This window comes from Calonectris borealis, chromosome 17 (assembly GCF_964195595.1).
Source record: "Calonectris borealis chromosome 17, bCalBor7.hap1.2, whole genome shotgun sequence".
Taxonomy (NCBI): domain Eukaryota; kingdom Metazoa; phylum Chordata; class Aves; order Procellariiformes; family Procellariidae; genus Calonectris; species Calonectris borealis.
This window is the reverse complement of record NC_134328.1, coordinates 62,779-84,932: the sequence shown is the minus strand read 5'-3', so window position 1 is coordinate 84,932 and position 22,154 is coordinate 62,779. Positions and strand designations below refer to the sequence as shown.

Genomic DNA, 22,154 nt, shown 5'->3' with positions numbered 1-22,154 from the left:
CAGGCAGAAGCTGTCAGAGCTCGTTGCTGGAAGAGCCACCCGAGCGGGCAAATCCGGAGAAGAGAGGTGGAGGGAGGCGGAACTAGCAACTTCTGACAGAGCATCTTCACAGTGTTCTATTGACAAAACGACCAAAGAGGCTGTTGAAAGCATTTGCTCCACCTTGTCATCCTTTGTAGCTTCTCAGTTTGAGCAGGACTTTTGCTGTCAGTTTTCTGAGATCCTGAAGCTTCAGGGCGTGACAGAAGGACAAGGACCACCCAGAGCATTGGAATGGCAGATCCCAGAAGCAAGCAGGAGAGCAAAGTTGCCCGTGTTGCAACCATTGCAAAACGCTGCTTACGTCTCACGAGTGAGTCGCCAGATTGCCAAGGAGAGCATCCAAGAAGCCGTCTCCAGAATTCAGCAGCTGGAGGCAGAATTGATCGGCTATGCCAAGACCATTGTCCTTGAAGTTCTGGAAACCGTGAGGAAGAAGTTGGAGGAAGACAGGAAGTCCAAGCAAAAATCAGAGAAGCTTCAACCACCTCTCAGCCTCCCTGCAATAGTCACGCCTTCAGAGGAAGCAGGAGAATTCAAAGAGGAGCGCTCACGTACTCTCCTCCCATCTGTCCTCCGAGGCGCCGAGCAACATGCTCGCCGGCCAACAGAAGGCCTTCAGAAGTCCCGGGACGACACCTCCGGAGGCACAGCAAGGTCTTCTGTGCCTGCATGGGAAACTCTGCGTATACTCAGGCCAGGGAGCACCGCAGGCACCCTCCCCTCCACGGGCCCGCGGTTTCCAAGGCAGCCCATGCCTCCAGTGGGTCCGAAGCCTCCCAGCCAGGCAGGAGCTCGGCACAGACCAGAGCGTTTAAAGCTTTTCCTGGAGGAGCCCGTGCAGCCCGAGTGATTAAAGAGGGCGGTAGCTGGGAGCCTTGTGGAGGGTGTCCTGAGGAGGTGTGCGGCTCCAGGGCCGCAGAGCCACCGGGGAGCTCCCCCAGGCAGAGAATAAAGAGTTTGTTCCCGAGGCCTTGCTTGTGCCTACACTTATTCACGCCAGGCCGTACTGTGCCTGGGCATTTTCCCTGCAATGTTTTCCCTCGTCTTCCTCCCTCCTACAGCCTGGGTCAGGCTAAGACCCAGTTTTACAGGGAGTCTTAAGTAGGGAAGAGAAAAGTAGCCAACGTTTTTGCCCTGTTTAGAAGGCTTGGCGGCCGGGCTGTTGGAGGGGCTGGTCCAGCTCTGTAAAGCTATACTCACGCCTTATGCGAGTCCCATATGTAGGTGCTGTTGAAGGCTGCGCCTTGTTCTTTGCATTTATTCTCTCGTCCCCTCAAGACCTCGTGATGGGCCTTTGGGTTCCCACCCGCGGTGGGCCTTTCGCTGTCCCGCCAAGGGGCCGTCCTTCAGCTTTTCATCTTTCCCAGAGGACTCCTCCTCCTGGCTCCTCAAGGCATCTCTCTTTGCCTTTCCATGTCCCCTAGGGACCGTTTCAGGGCCTTTCGGGGCAACCGAGGGACCACCTTCTGGTGCCTCCCAAGGCCCTCCATTTCTCTTTTTGAGCTTCCTAGGGCCCTCGGTTAGCCCTTTGGTGCAGCCCGCAGCTTTAGATGTGCCGTTTGGTGTGGCCCAGAGCCCTCCGTGTGCCTTTCGGTGCCCAGCCCGAGCCCTTTGCGTGCCGCTGGGTACCCACCACGGCCCTCTGTGTGCCACTGGGTGCTACCCAGAGCCCTCCCTCTGCCTTTCTCGATGCCCCGGGAACCCCTTTTATCCCCTTTTCCCCTCAAGACTGGCTGGAGTGGCCTCCCACCCTGTCCCCTACAAGTGAAAGCTGGGGGAGGAACGGGGCACAAATGGCGGTTTGGGTGTGGGGTGGCCAAGTCAGTGCAGTTTCTCGAGTTGAGGCTGCTTTGCCCGTGACAGGGCAATGGTCTAAAAATGGTCTACCAAAGCCAGTGCAGCAGCAGCAGCAGCAGCCTGCGGGCAGCCCAGCTCCAGCCCTGCCCTCTGAGGGCCAAAGCTGGGAAAAAGGGGTACAAGGAGGAAGAAGGGGCAGCAGGTCAGCACCGAGTCGAGGCCCCTTGCTCAAAGCAGGGTCAGCGAGAGCGGGTGGCCCACGTGCGTCTCCAGGCGGGCCTCCAGGCGGGCCCGTCTTAAGTAACGTTCCCTCCTTTTGCTTTGCGCATACCTGCACACTTTAAATTGGAGCAGAATAGCATTTGTATCCACAAATTTGAGCAAATCGGGTTGGGCACGCTTGAGCAAAACAGAAGACTGTGATCTCTACAATAAGTAAAGCTCCTAATAATCGTTAATACCAAACTGATAAATGGTTTCAGTATTGGGGTGATAGAAGGAAATAGATTTGACAACCAGTTCCACGATTCTATTCCTTTTGACTCCTGTCTTACGTTTTGTACTAAAGCTTTTAAGTTTTTCAGTTGGGCTTCTATTGGTTTATTGTTATCTGTGAGACTGAAACAACAAAGTCCTTCCAAATCTTCACACCCATGGTTGGCCCTAAGTAACAAGTAATCTATAGCTGCTCTATTTTGTAGGATTGCTTCCCTGTTCAAATGTTGTTCCTCTTGTAGTAATGCAATCAAAGTGGAGGTGGCATTCAGAGTTTTTGCTAGCGTACAGGCCACCTCTGTCAGTTGGAGGTCGGCACCTAGTGCTAGTGCAGGGACTCCCACTAACGACAGGCTCAATGCTACTGCGTCCGCTTTGCTCAACAGATTTACATTTGAGTCACAATCTGGTGGTAGAGCCGGAGATAGGCTCCTTCTCCTTCTTTTTGTGTTATATTTGGCTGAGGCATTTCTTTTTAGCGGGGAGACTGTGAGTCTTCCAAGTGTGCACGGGCCCCTGGCTGCATTTTTGGGTATGTAATTATAGGTAGGCCTGCAGGGTGAATCATTTAAGGCAGTCTTTGGTAATAACAGCCACCAGCTGAAACTCGGAGTTAGGTGTTGGAGTGGAATGCCTCCGATCATGCTGAACAGCAGCTAAAGGAGGGTCATGACCGGGAGTTCGGTGCAGCTTTCTCCTGAGAGTGGTGGATCCATGCGTCTTTAGCTGCGTTCTCTGGGGCCGTTCACCGTCTCTGAGCAGAACTCGCTGGAGCAAGCCGCTGCCGCGCGGCCTCTCCCCCGCGGCAAAACCGCAGCCCGGCGCGGCACCGTCAGCGAGGAGCGAGAAGGGAACGGCTGCCACAGAGCGGCCCCGAGCGAACCCGGCTCTCCCGCCCCGGAGCCCCGCGGTTGGCGGGCCCGGCTGGCGAGCGGCGGCATGGCGGCGCGGACCCAAGCGGTGCTGGTGCGGAAGCTGCAGGCGAAGGTGAGGAGCGGGGGCGCCGGCCCGGGGGGAGCTGCCCGGGGCCGCGCTGAGAGGGGCCAACGCGCGGCCCCAGCGGGGCCCTCCCCGGGGCCCTCCCCGGCGCTGCCGCGGGCGGGACGGCGCCGAGCCCGGCCCGGCCCGGCCCGCCCAGGCGCGCTGGGCGCCGGGCGCTGCCGCTGTGGCCCTGCCGCGCCTCTCGCTGGGTCGTTTCCGTACTTGGAGAAAGATGCCTGGCTTGCGAACCCTTTCTCCGGCCCCGCTAGCAGGGGGCTGTCCCGCGGCAGGGGTCGAGTCGGCGGGGCCGCTTTTGGGCGTCCCCGGGCAGAGGCGGGCAGCTCTGGCCGGGTTCGCGCGGGGCGCAGGAGCGGCGGCAACGAGGAGGGTGCCAGAGCCGGGCGGGGGGTCGGGGCAGGCCGCGCCCTGCCCGGCCCGGTGCCCGACGGTGGGCACGGCGCTGCTGTGAGGTCCTCCTGCTTTTCTGGCCTGTTGTCCTGGTTCCGGCTGGGACAGAGTTAACTTTCTTCCCAGTAGCTTGGGGGGTGTGCTGTGTTTTGGGTTTAGTGTGAAAGGAGCGTTGATGGCCCCTTGATGCTTTGGCTGTTGCTGGGCGGTGCTTGCACCGGGAGGAGCACAGCCGGGGTGGTGGACCCAGCTGGCCAATGGGGTGTTCTATACCATGTGACGTTATGCTCCGTATAAAAACCAGGTGGGGGGGCGGGGGGAGGGCTCGGGCCCCCCCCCCCCCCCCCCCCCCCCCCCCGTTCGTGACACGCGGTCGGCGAGCAGTTGCATTGTGCATTGCCTGCTTTGTTTATTCTGTTATTGTTGTTGTTGTTCTCATTGTTACTATTACTGTTCTACTTTGTTTTATTTCAATTATTAAACTGTTTTTATCTCAACCCGGGAGCTTTCCTACTTGTGCCCTCCCGATTGTCTCCCCCATCCCACCGGGGGGGGGGGGGGGGGGTGAGCGAGCAGCTGCATGGGGTTTATTTGCTGGCTGGGGTTAAACCACGACACCGGTGCTCGCCTTCTGCAGCTGAACAGAAATCTGTGTTCTGCAGCAGGACTGTGGTCAGAACTAGCTTTACTTGCTAAATAGAAAAGCTAATGCAGGAGAAGCCAAGTCTGTCATAAGCTGCATTCGCTCATCTTCATCCTAGGTATCCATCTAGGTACTGCAGTACCGAACTTGATGTCGAGAGTTGGAGCAGCAGCCGGAAGCAGGAGGGGTGAGTGTGCAGGTTGCTATCTAAAGACAGTGTACGTAGCATTCGTTAATGCAGACAAAAAGCTCCCCAAAGCAATGACAGAGGAAAACAAGATTTTGCTACCTGAGGATTTAAAGAAGCACTGTAAAGTTTGCCCGTCAGTGTTTCGTCCAGTTGCCATTCTTAGAGCAGCCAGTAGTCCCAGAAATGCCAGTCCAGAAAACCCTATCAAGAAGGATTTTAATTTTGTGAAAGAGTGCTTTATTGCTGGAGTAACATTTGTCCTAGGTCTCAGGAGAGGGCTGTACTGCCTGTTAAATTATATGGCTGTCTCTGAAAAAGAATTGGTTGAAACATAGCATTTTGGAAGGCAAGAATGCTGGCATTCAACATACAGACCTGGCTCTGTGCTTTTCTTTCTGCTTCATGGCTAAAGTAAATCTAGGAAACGAAGGGTAGGAGAATATTCCCAGGCTTCAAGTGGAAGTGAGCACTTGCGGTCATGAGCTGAGGCTACCCAGCTGGGAGAGTGCAACATTGGGAGACTGAGGAGAGCTACTCACATGGAGTAAGACTCTTCCCCTCCCTTCCTTCGTGTGGTCACGACACTGTTATGTCTGGAAGGAGCCACGAGCTCCTGAGATACCAAACAAATGGAGGGGAAAGCGATGGATGCTAACAGTAGTGAAGGGAACCAAGAATTTGACTAAACATTTCCTTTCTTCTTAAGGGATCCCTTCCAGGCAGATGGGAAGCCACAGAAGACCCCAGCCTGGAGAAAGCATTGCTTCAGTTGGAAGAGGAGCATCAAAGGAAGACGTGTTACCTCATCCTTAGTATCCTGGACGCTCATGGAAGTGAGGGAAAACCTGTTAGTGCTACCTAGTCTCCCCAAGGGAAGAAGTTGGGCAAGCTGTTTTGAAAGGAGAAAGGTCCACAATCTGTTCTGTGGTGCAGTAATAGTGGTGTGTGCTGAATGGCTCTGTTTTGAGCTGGGGGTTGTTCTGGGTGACCTCCAAAGGTCTCTTTACAGCCTAAATTATTCTATGATTCAGTAGGTGAGCTACTCAGCAGAGCCCCATTTTAGGTTGAGAATCAAGCCCTGACATCCTGAACATTTCACAGCGCAGGAGTTTTCCTGTTTGGTTTTATCTGAGTAGCATATCCTGTGCTTGTGTCGGAGTCTTCCAGTAGAGTACTTGGCACCACAGGCATCTTCTGCCATATTTCTTTCTCTGCTTTTCTTTTTTCCTCTGCCCAAGAGGTAATTGTGTGTGGTGTAGAAGGCATCTGTGTGCTGTGTTACTTATGTTGCAAGCTAAGGTGGGAGTAGCGCAACTCCTGTTTTCGTCCAGAAACTGAGTTTCAGGAGGGCAGAAGTTCTTGAAATTTTGTTCATTAAATGTTTCCTGGGTGAAATATTCGTCTGTGGCCCCAAAGTCATTAACCTGCAGTGCTTGACCTTTCAGTTTTCAGTTGAAAGTTTCGTATAAAGCTATTTCCCCTACGTATATGGTGCTGTCTTTGTGGTGTGCAGTTTACTGGATCAACAAGGTGGGGGTCTTTGCTACAGGTCTTACACAGTGTATAGGACAAAGACAGGGAGAAGCTTAACAAGAAGGTGAGGGCAGCAGTGGGTTCAACATTGCAAGGGAAAAGGACGTGGAAACTTAGAAGTGTGGAGGAAGAGGATATCAGGACAATGATAGAGAAAGGTGATGCATCCAGTGATCAGACAGCACGAAGGGGAGGCAAGACGTTAACTGTGGGCATCATCAAAGATGAAGAGGAAGGGACAACTGAAATTGTAGATGGAAATTGAAGGCTCAAAGCAAGGAGAAGCAAATGAATTTGCCATTACAGAGAGATCTTACTGAATCTTAGAAAGCACTTTTACTACCTCTCAGTTTGACAACAAAGTCAGTGTTGAAGAAGTTGGAAAATCACGGGGATGCTGCTTGTGGATAGCAATTGTTCACTGACCTCTTATTGCTGTTTCTCCTTTTCCAAGGTGTGAGAATCTGGCAGCAGTGAACGCTGTCCTGCGGGAGCACCTAGATAAAGCGAATGAGGTTAATTTAGCCCTGAGAGAAGGTGTTGAAAAACTGATGGTGGATTGGATGAGGGCCCAGGAGGAGCTGGAATTGAAGGAGGGTGAATGGCACAATGAACGTGAGGTAAGGATAGGCTACGGGAATGTCAGACGTGATGCCAGAGTGGAACGAGAATGCATTTTATTTCTGGCATAGAGGACTTGCTGTGTGAAAGTTGTGGCTACATTGAGGATGTATTGGTGTTGACTAGCAGAAGACAGGGGTGTGAGATGGAGGAGTGTCAGCAAATTGTGGTGATAGCAGATACCCACCTGCTGTGACCATACTGCTTGGTCTTAAAGGCCAATGCTTTCTGTTGCTGGGCACTGTAGGGCAGTCACATGAACGCTTGTCTTTTCAAGAGTTCCTAAATATCTCTCTACAGCAGTGGAGACCAGAGAGGTCTGTGTGTTTTCAGATTCGGAGTAGGCAACAGAAGATCAAGACAGGCCTCCCTTACCAACAGCCTGTTGTAAGCAAATCTGACCCTGGTCTTGGAGGGGCTTGTTTTTGTCTTCCTCCACCAAGACTGTTAGACACCTCTGCAAGGCGAGATGATGAATCGTGATCAGTTTGCTTTGCTGATATCACTCCTGCAGGAGAAGCGTGGATGTTCCCTTCTTTGAAGTCAGGTGGCAGGTCACTGAGGATGTTTCTGTGGTGCTTCTTCAGTCCTTGATGCCCCTGTTGGAATTGTTATTAAAGGAGACCTGGTGGTGATGGTTGTACTCTCTCCTATCTGAAAGACTTGTACAGTGACAGCAAAGACTGAATTGGCATTTCTTTTTGGTTTTGCATGTTTAGCTTTATGACAGCTATTTAAGGGATGAACATAACCATCTCCTCAGCCTATGGTGTCAGGTGGTAAACTTCCGCTGTCATTTCCTGCAAATGAAGACTGCCACTGACCGGTGAGTAGAGGTTAAGGCTAGATCTCTTGCAGAAAAAATGTAGCTTCCCTTCACACCTGCTTTTTGAGCCTTGATGTTACTTTAGTTGCGGCTAAGGATATGATTTTTCCTTTGGTAGTCTGAAGCAATGCCATTAAGCGTGCTTTAGGCTATTTTCAGAATCATTTTGTTCGATGCTGGTTTTCAGATAAAACTGAGGGGCTCGGACTATAAGCAATGCAGAGGCCCTGAACAGATGAACTTGACTGTGTTGATCTTTGGGCATATTAACACAGACACAGGCATATGTGGACACGTTGGAAGAGACTCACCAAAGCTATGCACGCGGCATGTAGAGCAGTCCCTTTTACAGAGTGATTAAAATCTGCCTTAAATCTCACTGGCTTTCTTTTCCCACTGCTCCTGATGGAAAGATCATTCATGAATATATGGGTGGTTTTTTTTCTTATTTCCAGCTTACATTTATTCTGGTCCATTTGCATCCACTTATTCCTGTACCAACATTGGTGAAAGAATAGCTTCTCTATGCTGTTACTGCATTTATCAAATTTATTTTGCTTAGTTTGATACCTCCTTTTTATGATTGTTTTCTTGTTCTTGGGCTCTCTGAGGTTCCTTTCTCACAGTTGCCTTCTATGCAAACAAAAATAGGTAGCCGTAATAGTACCTTCTTCTGGTGTGTTATGGTTTAACCCGGCAGGCAGCCGGACACCACACAGCCGCTTGCTCACTCCCCCACCTCCCACAGTGGGATCGGGGAGAGAATCAGAAAAGAAAAGTAAAATTCGTGGATTGAGATAAAGACAATTTAATAGAACAGAAAAGGAAGGGAATAATAATAGTAATAATAATTAATAATGATGATGGAATATACAAAATGAGTGATGCACAATGCAATTGCTCACCACCCAATGACCGATACCCAAAACATGATCGCTACTTCCTGGATCACACCCCCGATTTATATATTGAGCATGATGTCATATGGTATGGAATACCCCATTGGCCAGTTGGGTTAGCTGTCCTGGCTATGCTCCCTCCCAGCTTCTTGTGCACCTGGCAGAGCAGGGAAGCTGAAAAGTCCTTGACTAGTCGACTACTTAGCAACAACTAAAAACGTCAATGTGTCATAAACATTCTTCTCATGCTAAATCCAAAACACAGCACTAGGAAAAAAATTTAACTCTATCCCAGCCAAAACCAGGACATGGTATCAGCACGCAGTTTCAAACCCTGGGTTACTGTCAGCCGTGTACCTTATTTGATTATAAGGTTTCCTTAATGTGTAGAGTATGCCTGACCTACTAGTTAATTCTTGAAGCCTTCTGGCTGTTCTATACATTTCTTCTTATCTCTGAGGAGAAAATAGACTCATTCCTCAACCATCAAACAGACCTATTGCTCAACTATCAAGATGTGTCCTGATCCCAAAATGTCAGATGAATGATTTGTCCCCAACGAAGATGCCATCTTTCCTGCCAGGTTTTACTGTTGTGCAATTATGTGCTTCAAAGTGAGTCAGCTGGTAAAGATGGTGGTGTGAACATTATCTCTTTCTTTATTATTCTTCAGAGATTTGTAAGAGCTGAAGGCAGAGCAAATGAGGCTTTCTGGATCTATACTTGTAAACTGCTCCCCCCTAAACTCTGGGATACAGCTCTGGGAGTCCGTCACTCTGGGTAGACCTGTCCTAAAGGATCAGGCACAGCAGCAAGTGGAACAGGAAATAAGCTGGAAGACTTGGGAAGTGATGTGCTTACAGGTCAAGGGGGACCTGGAGAAGAAGGAGCTTCAGGACAGGTAAAGGTGTTTTAAACTTTGCTATTACCAACGATATCTTTTGTGGTTGTTTCTTGGATTCGTAGATTGGCTGTGTTCATGTTTAAAACACACCCATTCTGCACAGCCTTGTTTCTGTCCCTAGTCAAACTATTGCCTTCAACAGAACGGATAGAAAAAAACATCTGACTGACAGAAGCTCTTCTGAGTAGGACAAGACTGGAAAAGAGATTGCATATTTCAATGTTTTTGCTACTAACTGATTCTTGGTGAGAAATTGAGACCAGCGTAAAGAGAGCTCTGTCTCTTGTACAGCCCTTTTGCTACCCAGGGCTGTGCTAAAGGGAGTTGGGAGGAATTTGCACAGGACTGTCATATAGACCTCTGTACTGATGTTTCCTTGCAAGACTGAGTGCAGAAGGCCTTTGGGGCAAGAAGTGCTATTTTGCCACATCACTCTCATTAACCTGAATCATCCTGTGGTCCTATGATTATTGGATTGGAAATTCATACACATCTCCCCAAACAGATTGCAAGCTCTTTCATTAATTCACTGCTGAAAGGCAAAAGTAATTGTGGGAATAGTAATCTGGACTTTAAAAGTCTGTCTTACCTAAGGAAGAACTTTGGAAAGCCTTATATCCAACGTATGAAAGAGGAGAGAGAGAACTAGCAGGCAGGAAGTTGTTAGCTACCTGAAAGGAGGTTGTAGTGAGGTGGGTGTCGGTCTCTTCTCCCAAGTAACAAGCGATAGGACGAGAGCAAATAGCCTCAAGTTGCGCCAGGGGAGGTTTAGATTGGATATCGTGAAATATTTCTTCACCGCAAGGGTTCTCAAGCATTGGAACAGGCTGCCCAGGGAAGTGGTTGAGTCACCATCCCTGGAGGTATTTAAAAGAAGTGTAGATGTGGTGCTTAGGGACATGGTTTAGTGGTGGACTTGGCAGTGTTAGGGTAACGGTTGGACTCGATGCTCTTAAAGGTCTTTTCTAGCCTAAAGGATTCTATGATTCTATACTCTTGGTTTCGGAAATGAGACTGTTTTTACATTAAAAACTTGTTTGTCTTTCCCCTTCTCATAGACTGAAGGACTTAGCTGCACTTGAAGGAAAACGTTCATTGTTACAGAGTGAGTTGGTAGTCGCAAGAGAGACACTGGAGGAATCGCACCTTCAGAGGGATCTGCTGAAGCAAGAGAAACATGAGCTTACAAGGGCACTGGAAAAGGTATGGTCACCTTATTCCTAGGCAGCACTTAGGGGAGAGGGAGTTGTGATAGCAGGACCACCACAGACGCTGTTTCTGGCAGTAGAAGACAGGGAGACAGTTCTCCTTCCTGCAAAATGGTGATCAGATCACATAGGCTCTTTGGTGTAGTTAGGTCCCACGTGCTTATCGGGAACACTGAACTGGGAGTATGTCAGAGACACAGAAGGGGATCTGGAGTTGCTGCTTAAAGTCAGGGATTTTCCTGTCTTTGTTTTCATGTTGTTCTTTTGTCTCTTCAGGCAGAGCAGTCAGTAGCAGAGTTGGCAGGGGCTCCGAATAAGCGGAGTGCTGAAGTAGCTGATCTACATGTTGCAACAGTGAAGATGAGCAGTATTAACGAAGCCCTTGTGTTGGATAAAGTGCAACTGAAGAAACTTGTGTTGCAGGTGAGCAGAGTTGCCAAAGATCTTGCGAGGTGTTCGTCTCCAGCTGCTGCTTCTTTTCAGATCTCTTGCCTTCAGACAGTGTGACTGTCTGAATATGGAAATGTTCCTTTTTCTGTCCAAGCCAAACCTTCTACATAGTAAATCTTACTGTCTTTTATTTCCTCTGTGTTTCTGTGATTGTAGCTGGAGCAAGAGAATGATGTTCTGTCAGCTAAAGTGGACAAGATGGAGAGAGCAAAGATCTCTGACCAGGAGAAGCTGAACTTGTGTGAAAGAACAAATGAAGAGCTCTGCACAGAGAAAGGCCACCTGGAGCAGCTGCTGAAGAAAGCAGAGGAGCAACAGGAAGGGCTGCAGGTAGAGCTGAGGATACTGGTAGAGGAGAAGGCAGAAACCCAAGAGAAACTCGATGAGGTGAGACCAAAAACCTGGTGCTTTCTGGGTGGGCTTTTGGCTACTTAGCTCAGTGAAGCTGCATCTGTTGGATTCTGCAGTGTTTTTGTCAAGGAGACACTTGGTAGTCCTGGAGGTCAGAAGGCTTTGTTTACTTCTTTTTGGAAATGTGTTGATGGCTTGCAGAGATGTTCTGCAATTCTCTGAGTTGTTCTCTGCTTCTACAGATTGCTTTAATCCACCTGTCTGTGTTGGCCTCTTTTTTGGCTTTTGCTAAGCTGCAGAGAGATGATTTGTCTTGCCCATGGATCTGAATAAGGCTACTACTCTCACATGTGGCAAAAGAAGCAAAGAGCGTAGCTCTTCACCCTTTTTCTGAGGCAAAAAAAACCAGGGGTGCATGTTTCTATTTATACTTTTTGTTGTGAAGTCTGCAACTTTCAAAACTGCATTTGTTCGAGCCTAGAGAGCGGGACAAAGCTGCAAGTCAATGTCTTCTGTCTTGTACTGCTAAGAATGGGAATGACATCTTGAAATTGTTGAAATTGTATTTTAAGACATACATGCAGCTTTGAATTGCCTGACCTTCTTTAGGCTTTGAGGAAGAAGATGAGAAATAGGTGGTCACGCAAGACGGTTTACTCTGGACTAACTGATTTTGGTACAGTCGAAAAAGAGCTTGCAAGAATCATATCACTGGAGGAGACTAGGGAGTCTGCCATCATTTAAGCGTCAGTTTCATCATGTACAATCTTGGGTATTATGGGATAACTTTGAGAGGAACATTGTTTGTTTCTGATGGTCTGTTCTCTGTTAGACAGTCTTAGTTTTGGAGTAGGTGGTATGTTTGGCAAATACCCAGCAGAGGTGTTATACTGAAGAAAAAAGCTAAAAAATCATGGTTAATCTTCAAGCTTGAATACCAGCAAGGTATGTTAGGCAACTTCTTTGTATAAGACAAGTAAACAGTGTTGTTGACATGAAGTACTGTACAAATAGAGTCTAACATCTCTTTGGCCACATCAGCCAGACTTTCATATGACAGTGCTTACCACAAGGGCTGTTCCCTGCCAAGTGTCACCTCATTGCATCCAACTGCTTTACACACTGAAGTAGGTGACACTTCGATATTTTTTTTTTTCTTCTAAAAGGAGAAACCACATGTATTTTCACTTTCTTCAGCGAGCAAAGTTGCTTTTGCTCAAACTTTCCTGAAAATTTCCAGCACTGGAATAGATTCTGATAGAATTCTAGTTTGCAAGGTGGCAGTTCTGGAAAATGCAGTACTTTTGCATGAAAACATGTAGTCTGGGGTACATACGTTTGTCCTGAAGGAGCTGTCTGGCCCCAGGCAACCCAGTAGAGCCTTACACATCACTTCCAAGTTAACAGTCCCAGTGCCTTTTGGCAGCCCAGGGTACTAGTGCAGTATACAGCAGGTGCCCTTAAACTTTCAGCCCACAGTACAGGATCTCTTTCTCCTCTAGCTGATTCAGAAGTGACATTGGCTGGCTCTGCACAGAAAGGACTCTAACTGTATTTTGTCCCACTTTCAGGTTTACCGCCAGCAAGAGTTCAGCTAGCAGTGGTCTAGAGCAGTTGCGCCAGGGGTCCTCTTGCCAAGGGCATACACTGGCCAAGGTGTCCAAAGAGAAGGAATTCCTGGTGCATGAGAAGGCTGCCCTAGAGGTGCGACTGGCAGCCATGGAGCGGGACAGACAAGGTCTTTCAGAACAGCTGGCAGAGGCGAGGTAAAGGCAGGGAGGAGACCCTAGGCAGGACATTATTTAACATCTGCAATTATAAAGGTGGTAATCATTACACGAGGATTTATTGCATCCTGTGTGCTTTTCAGATGCTTTCGTTGTCCATGGACAGAAAATGGACGAATCTCGAGCAAAAAAAACCCAACAGTATACCATGATTTGAATGTTATTTTTCTGACAGCTAAAGCTAGCAAAGCTCTCGTGAGCCTTGGGCTCATGTTTATGCCCCCTTGCACATTCCTGTGAAGTCCAAAGCAAGCCAATATAATTCCTCAGTATTGGTACCTTGGCTGTGCATTGAGTAATAATTAAACCATGCAGATGTTTAGTGAAGCCTGAAGTTTCTCTCTGGTTTTGGTTCCTTGTTCTGTGCATTTGAACATAGATCTTTCCTTACCAAGTAGTTTGGATCTTCGGAATTTAAGGCTATTACATGCAGATATTGTGAGTAGGACACTGCCATTTAGGGTGAAGCTAGAGGCTCATGCTGAAAATCTTGAAAATCCTTCTGTTTCTAAGCTAACTCTTGTTCCCTATGGTGAGGACCTAGAGTTGCTTACACCAGCAGCAGGGAAAACTCTTCTGAATTCTCGCCAGTCTTCAGGAATTCTTGCCCATCATTGATGTCTGGGTTCTGTACTCCTTACCGCATGCTGTTTAGAGACACATGTCATGGAGAAGTTATACAGGGAAGGAGCAAGACTCTGTCCTGCTGTATCGGGTTTCTAAGATCAAATGCGACAAGTTCTGCTTTTCCAAAAAAATCCCAAAAAACAACCCAAGGTATAGAGATGTTTGACCTCCTCTTAGGTGTTTCTTAGAAGACTCCTGAACTTGCAGAGCTGTACAAATGATGTTTTATAGATTGTTTGTCATACTGCTTGACTTTTACGCTTTACCACTCCAGAATGTGTTGTTAGCAAGGTTGCTAACACCATTTTCACTCAGTCTGTTTCTTGAGAGCTGCTGCTTCTTCTGAGCTCCAGCTTCTCTTATTTGATCCAGCTGAATTATGTTTTGTCAATTATTGGGCTGTAGCAACTATTCTTGCCAGATGTTGTACTGCTGAGTGCAGTGGGGAAGAGGGGAGAGGTGAGCAACGGGCCAATGGCCTCTCTCAGCCTGGGAGCCTCCTTTTCCTGGAGGAGCCCGTGCAGCCCGAGTGATTAAAGAGGGCGGTAGCTGGGAGCCTTGTGGAGGGTGTCCTGAGGAGGTGTGCGGCTCCAGGGCCGCAGAGCCACCGGGGAGCTCCCCCAGGCAGAGAATAAAGAGTTTGTTCCCGAGGCCTTGCTTGTGCCTACACTTATTCACGCCAGGCCGTACTGTGCCTGGGCATTTTCCCTGCAATGTTTTCCCTCGTCTTCCTCCCTCCTACAGCCTGGGTCAGGCTAAGACCCAGTTTTACAGGGAGTCTTAAGTAGGGAAGAGAAAAGTAGCCAACGTTTTTGCCCTGTTTAGAAGGCTTGGCGGCCGGGCTGTTGGAGGGGCTGGTCCAGCTCTGTAAAGCTATACTCACGCCTTATGCGAGTCCCATATGTAGGTGCTGTTGAAGGCTGCGCCTTGTTCTGTGCATTTATTCTCTCGTCCCCTCAAGACCTCATGATGGTCTGAACAGCAGCTAAAGGAGGGTCATGACCGGGAGTTCGGTGCAGCTTTCTCCTGAGAGTGGTGGATCCATGCGTCTTTAGCTGCAACTTTAAGAGCAGAATAAGTACATAACAGCACTTGCACAGGACCCTCGCGCTTGGCTTGTGATGCATCCTTAGTCTTACAGACCTTTATCGTCACATAATCTCCCGGGTCGATACGGATGCAAGAGTTTCCTAAAGGGAAAGCTTGTGTAATTACCGCTTCAGACCGTTTCTTTTTAAAACTATCTTGTAGATATCAGACATATTGGGTAACTGCTTCATCCTCTGCCAAAAGGCTTGTGTGTGCTGGAGCAAAGGATCCTGGAATTCAGTCTGGTCTTCCGAATAAGATCTCAAAAGGAGTTCATTTATGGCGTGGGTTTGGGCATTGCCTTAATTCCCACAGTGCTAATGGTAAAGCTTCTGTCCATTTTAATTGAGTTTCTCTACAAATTTTTGCCAGTGTAATATTTAAGTGCAGTTCATTCTCTCTCCCTGAGCTGAGGATTGGGGGTGGTAAGGTGCATGCAGTCTTGGTCGAATGCTGAAAGCTTTATACAGGTTTTCTAATATTTCAGCTGTCAAACGTGATCCTTTATCCGCGTCTATTTCTTCAGCCACTCCGAAACACGGTATGAGATCTTTCCGTAAAGCTTTAACAACCACTTGAGCAGTTGCTTTTCGAGTAGGGAATGCCTCTACCCAACGGGGTAATTGATCCATTATAGGTGTTTTAGTCAGTCTTTTGGAGGCATATCTGCAAAGTCAATTTGTAGTTTCTGGGACGGCATCCAGGCCCAAGGGTGGGGCCTTTTGATTTTTTCCTCTGTCTTGGACTTTGCATTATATTCTGCACATATCAAACATCCTTCTGTGACCTGTAATATTGCCAGGGTCAATCCAGGTGCCACCCGTGGTGGAGAGACTTGATTTCCTAGATGAGGTGCTCCTCCACGCGTCCGATGGTGAAGTTCTCTGACCGACGGTATCAACATAGTCCTGGGGAGAAAAGGTTTTCCTTCTAATGTCCGGGTTCCATTTACTCGTTTTGCTCGTCAATGTGTCCATTTTTCAGTTTCTTCTGTGAGGAAAGGTTCATGTTCCTTTTTTAAGTCTACTTCAGATACGGTCATTAGCATTTCTTCCTGTATTTTTGGTTGGACCGTAAGGGTTGTAAGGCTGCAGCCTTAGCCGCACCGTCGGCAAGATTGTTTCCTTCAGTCAGAGCAGAAGTATCTCGCTGGAGGGCTTCATGGTATAACAGTGCTACCTGTTTTGTTTTTTCTAGAGCGTGTAGAAGATCCAAAATTTGTTCTCGTTGTGCTATTTTATGTCTCGCTGACGTTAGAAACCCTCTTTCTTTCCAGATCCGTCCGGTTGCAAACGCTACACCCAGAGCAGATTTGGAGTCTATGTAGATGTTAGCGGTTTGATTTAACTCGCCACACTGTTCTAAGGTCATATTTGTTTCGGTTAGTAGTATCAATTCATAACGATGCACACGTTGAGGGGTAAATAAGGAATGACCCCTCTGAGTTAACACAGCTTTCGCTGCATGGTGCACCTTTACCGTTAGGGGGTGCATCCTGTGAATCCTGGTTTTCCCAATGTGCAGAGCACAATGGCAGTCTTCGTGTTGAGGTCCTTTTTTCAGGGCTCTTTCTCCTTAGACCAAGAAGCTCGGCACGAGTACTTGTTCTCGCTGCTCCTGGGATAGACAGTGGCGTCTCCACCTGGAGACCGCTCTGCCACATGTCGTTTGGGTCTGGTCTGTCTGGAGCAGGGAGACGGCCATACTGTGGAGGCCCAGAATCGTGCACGTGAGCAGGTCCAAGCAGCCTGTTCCAGGGCTCAGCAAAAGGGGAGCCGTGGGAGCAATCCGCTCTCTAACGGGAACTCGCTACCCTGCTGTGGCGCAAAGCTGGGAAAAAGAGGTACAAGGAGGAGGAAGGGGCAGCAGGTCAGCACCGAGTCGAGGCCCCTTGCTCAAAGTGGGGTCAGCGAGAGCGGGTGGCCCACGTGCATGTCCAGACGGGCCTCCAGGCGGGCCCCGGGGCGGCCTAGCAGCAGCCGGGCAGTGGCGTGGCAACACGGAGATGCAGCAGTGCAGTGGCGCAGCAACGTGACGATGCAACAATGTGGTGGCGCAGCAACGTGACGATGCAACAATGTGGTGGCGCAGCAACGCGATGACGCAACAATGTGCGATTGCTCTATAAAGCCGCTCGCTGGGAGACCGGCTGTGGTGGCCGCTGCTGGGCGCCTCTGGAGCGAGAGGTGCCAGCGCAGGGTCGCAGCTCCAGGAGAGCTCTTGGAAGGAGCCATGGAGCACCGTCTCACTGCTGGCGTCCGAAATGCGGAGGCGCTGCTGAGCGCAGTGGGGAAGAGGGGAGAGGTGAGCAACGGGCCGATGGAGAGGGCTCAGCCCGGGAGCCTGGGACTGCAGGGCTGCTCTGGGGCCTCGGGATGTGCCCGGGGAGCTGGGAGGGACCCAAAGGTGGTCGGGCCGGGGAGAGTTTGCAGGGAGTCCTGCCTCTCCGCCCAGCCTGGCTCACGGCTAAGCAGGTGGGAGGGGTTGCTGCGAAAGGACGCGGACGTGGGTTGAGGAAGGGATGGGAGTTGTGGGGACGGGGGTGAGGAAGAGAGAGCAACTTTTGACTGCGCCACTCTTGGCGCTCCTCTTGGTTGGAGTCTTCCGAGGGACTTTCTAGCAAGTGCCCCGTGCAGGAGGCTTATGCAGATAGTGCCTGAGTGCCCATGAGTGTCTCCCTCTTTCTAGCTGGGGAACAGGAGACAGCCACTGGCAGAAGGAGGTACTGGGCTGCTGGACCTCCCACTTGGGGTGAAGATCCCTCTGCTGCCGGGCTCCAAGCCTGTCTTCTGCAGGACAAAGCTGGGGGAAAAGGTAAAGGAAGTGGAAAGGGGTAGAAAAGCTCTCCTCTCTTACGGGGTCCCCGTCATTCAAAGAAGTCCTTGTGGCCACCTGCTCTACAGTGGGGGCTGCAGCCCTTCAATCTGGCAGCGCTGGGGAGTAGAGGGAACCTCCTGGCTCCCTGGCACGGAGACAAAAAGGAGGGCTTGTCCGGTTTCTCTTGAGGGAGAGTCCAGCCTTCTCCTGCTTGCCTTGTTGGCGTATTTGGAAAAGCTCGGGCTTCTCTGCTTGGGGAATGCACGCAGTGTCCTCCTTCTACTCCAGCTTGCCGTGCGTTTTTGCCAAGGCAGAGACCTCCTGGAGGCAGAGTTAGATGACACACCCCTTAGGCCTGCCTAACCCTGAGGAGACTGTTTTCAGTGCATTATCCATTTGCTGCGTTTGAACTGTCGGGCTTGAACTTTTCACTCTGAAGGTTCATTTCTGTTGTTTTCTGCAAGGTCTGCAGTTCTTCCCCGTGGCCTAAGATGCCTACTTTGCTGGTGGGGTTTGTCTTCTCTCCCCCAGCCCAGCCCATCACAGCCTAGCCCAGTCCAGCCTGGCCCTGCAGTCCGGCTGTGGTGTTCTCTGTGCCTTCAGAAGGATGGAGAAGAGTGTTGCTCTTCAAACTACCTTTACCTTTTCCCAAGTACCGCTTGGCACCTCTTTGCTGCTCTCTCCTGCCTCCTTCATACTCTGGAAAATCTCTCTTACAGCTTCACCAGCCCTCTGGTTATTTCAATCTGGGAGATCCGTACTGCCGCCTACTGAGCACAGAATACAACAGCCTGCACGACCCGCATCTGCAGGCCTACCACAAACGCAAGGACAACCTGCAGAGGCTGAAGAGGGAGGGTTACATCACCAGTGACGGCAAAGTAGGTTTGGACGTCGGGCTGATAAAACCAGCCCTCATCACGCGGGGTTCCCAGAGCGCTTGCTGTAAGCCGCCTGTTGCTGGCGGAGGGCACAGGGCTGTGGGGCTGGTTTCCCTGGGAGCAGAAGCAGCGCCAGCGTCCCTCTGGCACTTCCCACTCCAGCTCCTCTCGGGCTGCCCCGCGCTGCCCGAGTGTTGAGGAGGCAGCCGGTGCGAGGCCTGGCGCCGGGGCGAGGAGCACCGCTCAGCACTGTCTGGGGGGGAGTCAGGGGCCCGCTGGGTTTGGGCTGTTTTGTGGAAGGCAGTCTATGTAGCTGGCTTGACAGTTCTTGGGGGATTTCTCCCCTCGTCTCTCCATAGGTGGTTTGCACCCTGAAGGAGCTGAATGAGTACAGGCAGTATCTGACCACGCTCAAGGTGGAGGCAGAGAAAATGTTCATGCGAGAGGAGGTGGGCAAAGCGGAGCGTTCGTGGACACCTGTCAGCGGCAGGGTGCCGAGGGCTGGGGCTTTACTTGCGGCATCTTGGGGAGGGGAGGCGGTCAGTGCAGAAGAGGCGAGGGCTGTGCTGCTGGGCCAGGCGTTGTGGCAGGGAAAGGACTATTGGGCTGCGAGCTGAGCTAGCGCAGGGTGCATGGGTGGGCACGGGCAGGAAAGTCACCTGCAAGCATGCAGAGTCCCAAGGGAAGCATTTCTCTGCTGCTCCAGTCGCGTGGCTGAAGCAGGGCGCTGTCCTGGGCCCGCGGGACGCCTCAGCACGCAGGGGCGTGAGCGCTTGTCCAGGCAGCAGCAAGCCACAACCTGGTGTCACCTTTCAGAAAAAGCTTTGGCGTGACCTGGCCAAATTAGAGGATGCCTCCGAACTGCCGGGAGGGAGTGACATTTCTCGCCTGCGAGAGTGGCTGCTGCAGGAGCAAACAAAGAGTTTGCCAGTGGGAGAGAGGAAGAGGCGGCAGAGGTAAGAAAAGGCCAAGTAACGCTTGCTCTTGAAGGGGACCCGTGGTGCCCAAGAGAAGTCCTGGAGCCTCATGTTCCAGTAAACAAACAAAGCCTAGCCGTGGAAGGAGCCGGAGCTGTCTGCGAACACATTGGCACGGTCTGTGTTTGGAGCCTTGGACAGGCAGCTGGAAGCTGCTGTGGGGACGACTGGAGCAAAGCAGCCCGGAGCAGGATGATGGGAGTGGCTGAGCGGAAAATGGCCTGGGCAAGATGGACAGAGCAGCTCCCTCTCAGCTGCCTTCGTTTCTCTTGACAGGCATCTCACTGTGATCAAGAAGCGGATTAAAAGACTGGAGGCTCTTGACAAAGAGCAACGCCTCCTCCAGCAGGCCGAGTGCCAACAGCAGCAGCAGCTGGAAAAGAGGAGACAGCCAGGCACCCAGAGCAGCTCCAAAAAGTCCGCTCTCGAAGGGGGGCCGGTGAGTAGGAGCCGGGTGGATGCTGGGGGCCGCCTCTGCTGTGCGGTAGTGTGTTGGTACTCAGGCCTCGGGAGAGGGTGCTGCCACAGACAACAGCTGCTCGGGGCTTGCGAGCGGTGCTTGGTTGCTGAGGAGGTGGTGCCTGGCTGGTGTGCGACGTGTCCTCGTTTGAGGGTGTCTGTCAGAGACCAAGAAACGAGCGCTTTCCTTCCTGCGTCTCTCGGACACGAGGCACTAGCCCTTTCTGACGCAGAAGTGTGCCTGGGCACTCTCAGTGGCCACTTCCACGCACAGACTCGCACATTTAGCACGAAAGTGTGAGCTGCTCTAAATGGCCGCACGGTCCATGGTGCTGGTTTTGCGTCTGGTTGAAAAACTCTGGTTTTCATCCAACGACTTCTGCATCCAAAGATGCAGCGTCCCTGAACCTGACAGTGCCGGTGCTTGGCCATTCGTGGGTTGGTTTTCTCTTCAAGGAGGTCTTCAATTAGGTTAGCGGAGAGCCGGCTGTTGCCTGACTCTCATTAGCGGGGGGGCCCGTTAAACGTTGCCCGGCTCCATCCCCTGCAACAGCCTCTCGGGAAGCGTTTCCGGATAGTGTGGGGTGGCACCTATGCCAGGGCGAAGGGTTGAGCTCCTTCTGCCGTAGCAGTCAGGCTGTCAAGCTGCAAAAGAGCAAATGACGGGAGAGGACAATTTCAGGCTGCTGCCTGGCTCTGTTCTTGACTCGCAACTTCTCCCCCGCTTTGCACGAGACTGGCAGCCCACGGTGGACTTTCAGACTGCCTCCTGTCCCAAGGACATTTCCTTGGGCTGGCAGACGACAGCCAGGTGCCGCAAGAAAAAGGATCGTTTCCTCTTCTGCTCTCAAAACAACCATTCTTGGTATTTTGCCTCGAAGAGGGGCAAACGGGCCACCCTGATACAGGGCAGCAGTGCCCCGAGAGCGGCTGGGACCCGTGGCAGAGGAGACTGGAGCGAAGAGCCCGCTCCAGTACCTTCCACGGCTTTCCCTCCGCTATTCAACTCTGCCCAGCGCCTCCCGCGGCGGGAGCCAACGAGCCCGTTGGAGGTACCAGCCTCTGCGGGGGCCCGCTGTGCCCTGGGGCCTGTCCTCCGGCCACGATCAGTGCTACCCAGGCAGCCGCTAGCTTCCAGTTCGGGGCCCGTGGCACCTGGTTCACCGTGCTGAGGTCCAGGGGGGCTACAGTGCCCTTTGCTCTAAGCAAAACAGCACCTGCTTGGTTCTGAGAAGTGCCCACAACCCTTGGCTCCGGGCCACGGGAGACCAGAAACCTCTGCCTGCCAGGTGGCCTACAGAGGAACCAGAGTTTTTCAAGCTTGACTTGCTAGGGACTCGTCTGGGCAGGGGTCTTGTGAGGAGGAAGAGGAAAGCAAACCGAGGTGAAGGAACACGTTCACTCATCAGCTGCTCCTCCTTTTAGTCTCCAACGTGTGCCAGAGAAGAAGCGCCTAACAGCATACAACCTACGCTGCTGCGGGCTACGCTGGCAGAAGACGAGGAGCTTAAAGAGATGGCTGAGACCGTGGTCCAGGAAGTGCTGGAGCGGGTGAAGGCGCTGGATCCGTCCGTCCGTGTCTTAAGGAGGGCTCCCCGTGAGGTCAGCGGAAGGTTGTTTGCCAGTGCCAGAGGGGCAGAGCCTTTGGACCCTTCTCCTGCGAATCGCCGGGACAAAATTAGACTGGTGGCTCGAGAGATTGTGGCGACCGTGTTGGAGAGCTTTGGGGAGCATTTGGTATCCGGCACGTCTGATGCAGCTGAGCCGGGGCTGGCGGCCAGGCAGAAGCTGTCAGAGCTCGTTGCCGGAAGAGCCACCCGAGCGGGCAAATCCGGAGAAGAGAGGTGGAGGGAGGCGGAACTAGCAACTTCTGACAGAGCATCTTCACAGTCTTCTATTGACAAAACGACCAAAGAGGCTGTTGAAAGCGTTTGCTCCACCTTGTCATCCTTTGTAGCTTCTCAGTTTGAGCAGGACTTTTGCTGTCAGTTTTCTGAGATCCTGAAGCTTCAGGGCGTGACAGAAGGACAAGGACCACCCAGAGCATTGGAATGGCAGATCCCAGAAGCAAGCAGGAGAGCAAAGTTGCCCGTGTTGCAACCATTGCAAAACGCTGCTTACGTCTCACGAGTGAGTCGCCAGATTGCCAAGGAGAGCATCCAAGAAGCC

At 51.2% G+C, this 22,154-nt stretch overlaps 1 protein-coding gene across 2 annotated transcripts; it reads left to right on the top strand.

Moving 5' to 3' along the window:
- Window positions 1-4,293: 4,293 nt before the first annotated feature.
- Window positions 4,294-20,564, top strand: LOC142089544 (uncharacterized). Of its 2 annotated transcripts, XM_075166136.1 has the most exons (11): window positions 4,294-5,403; window positions 6,544-6,709; window positions 7,430-7,536; window positions 9,109-9,336; window positions 10,398-10,542; window positions 10,824-10,970; window positions 11,154-11,384; window positions 17,540-17,665; window positions 18,388-18,549; window positions 18,909-18,998; window positions 19,803-20,564. In XM_075166136.1, exons 4-11 carry the CDS (start codon window positions 9,137-9,139, stop codon window positions 19,830-19,832), a joined length of 1,131 nt encoding a protein of 376 aa, XP_075022237.1. In that variant the 5' UTR covers window positions 4,294-5,403; window positions 6,544-6,709; window positions 7,430-7,536; window positions 9,109-9,136; the 3' UTR covers window positions 19,833-20,564. The 2 variants fall into 2 exon arrangements, with proteins under 2 accessions (XP_075022237.1, XP_075022238.1); XM_075166137.1 differs by lacking the exons at window positions 17,540-17,665; window positions 19,803-20,564 and adding an exon at window positions 19,366-19,520.
- The last annotated feature ends 1,590 nt before the right edge of the window (window positions 20,565-22,154 follow it).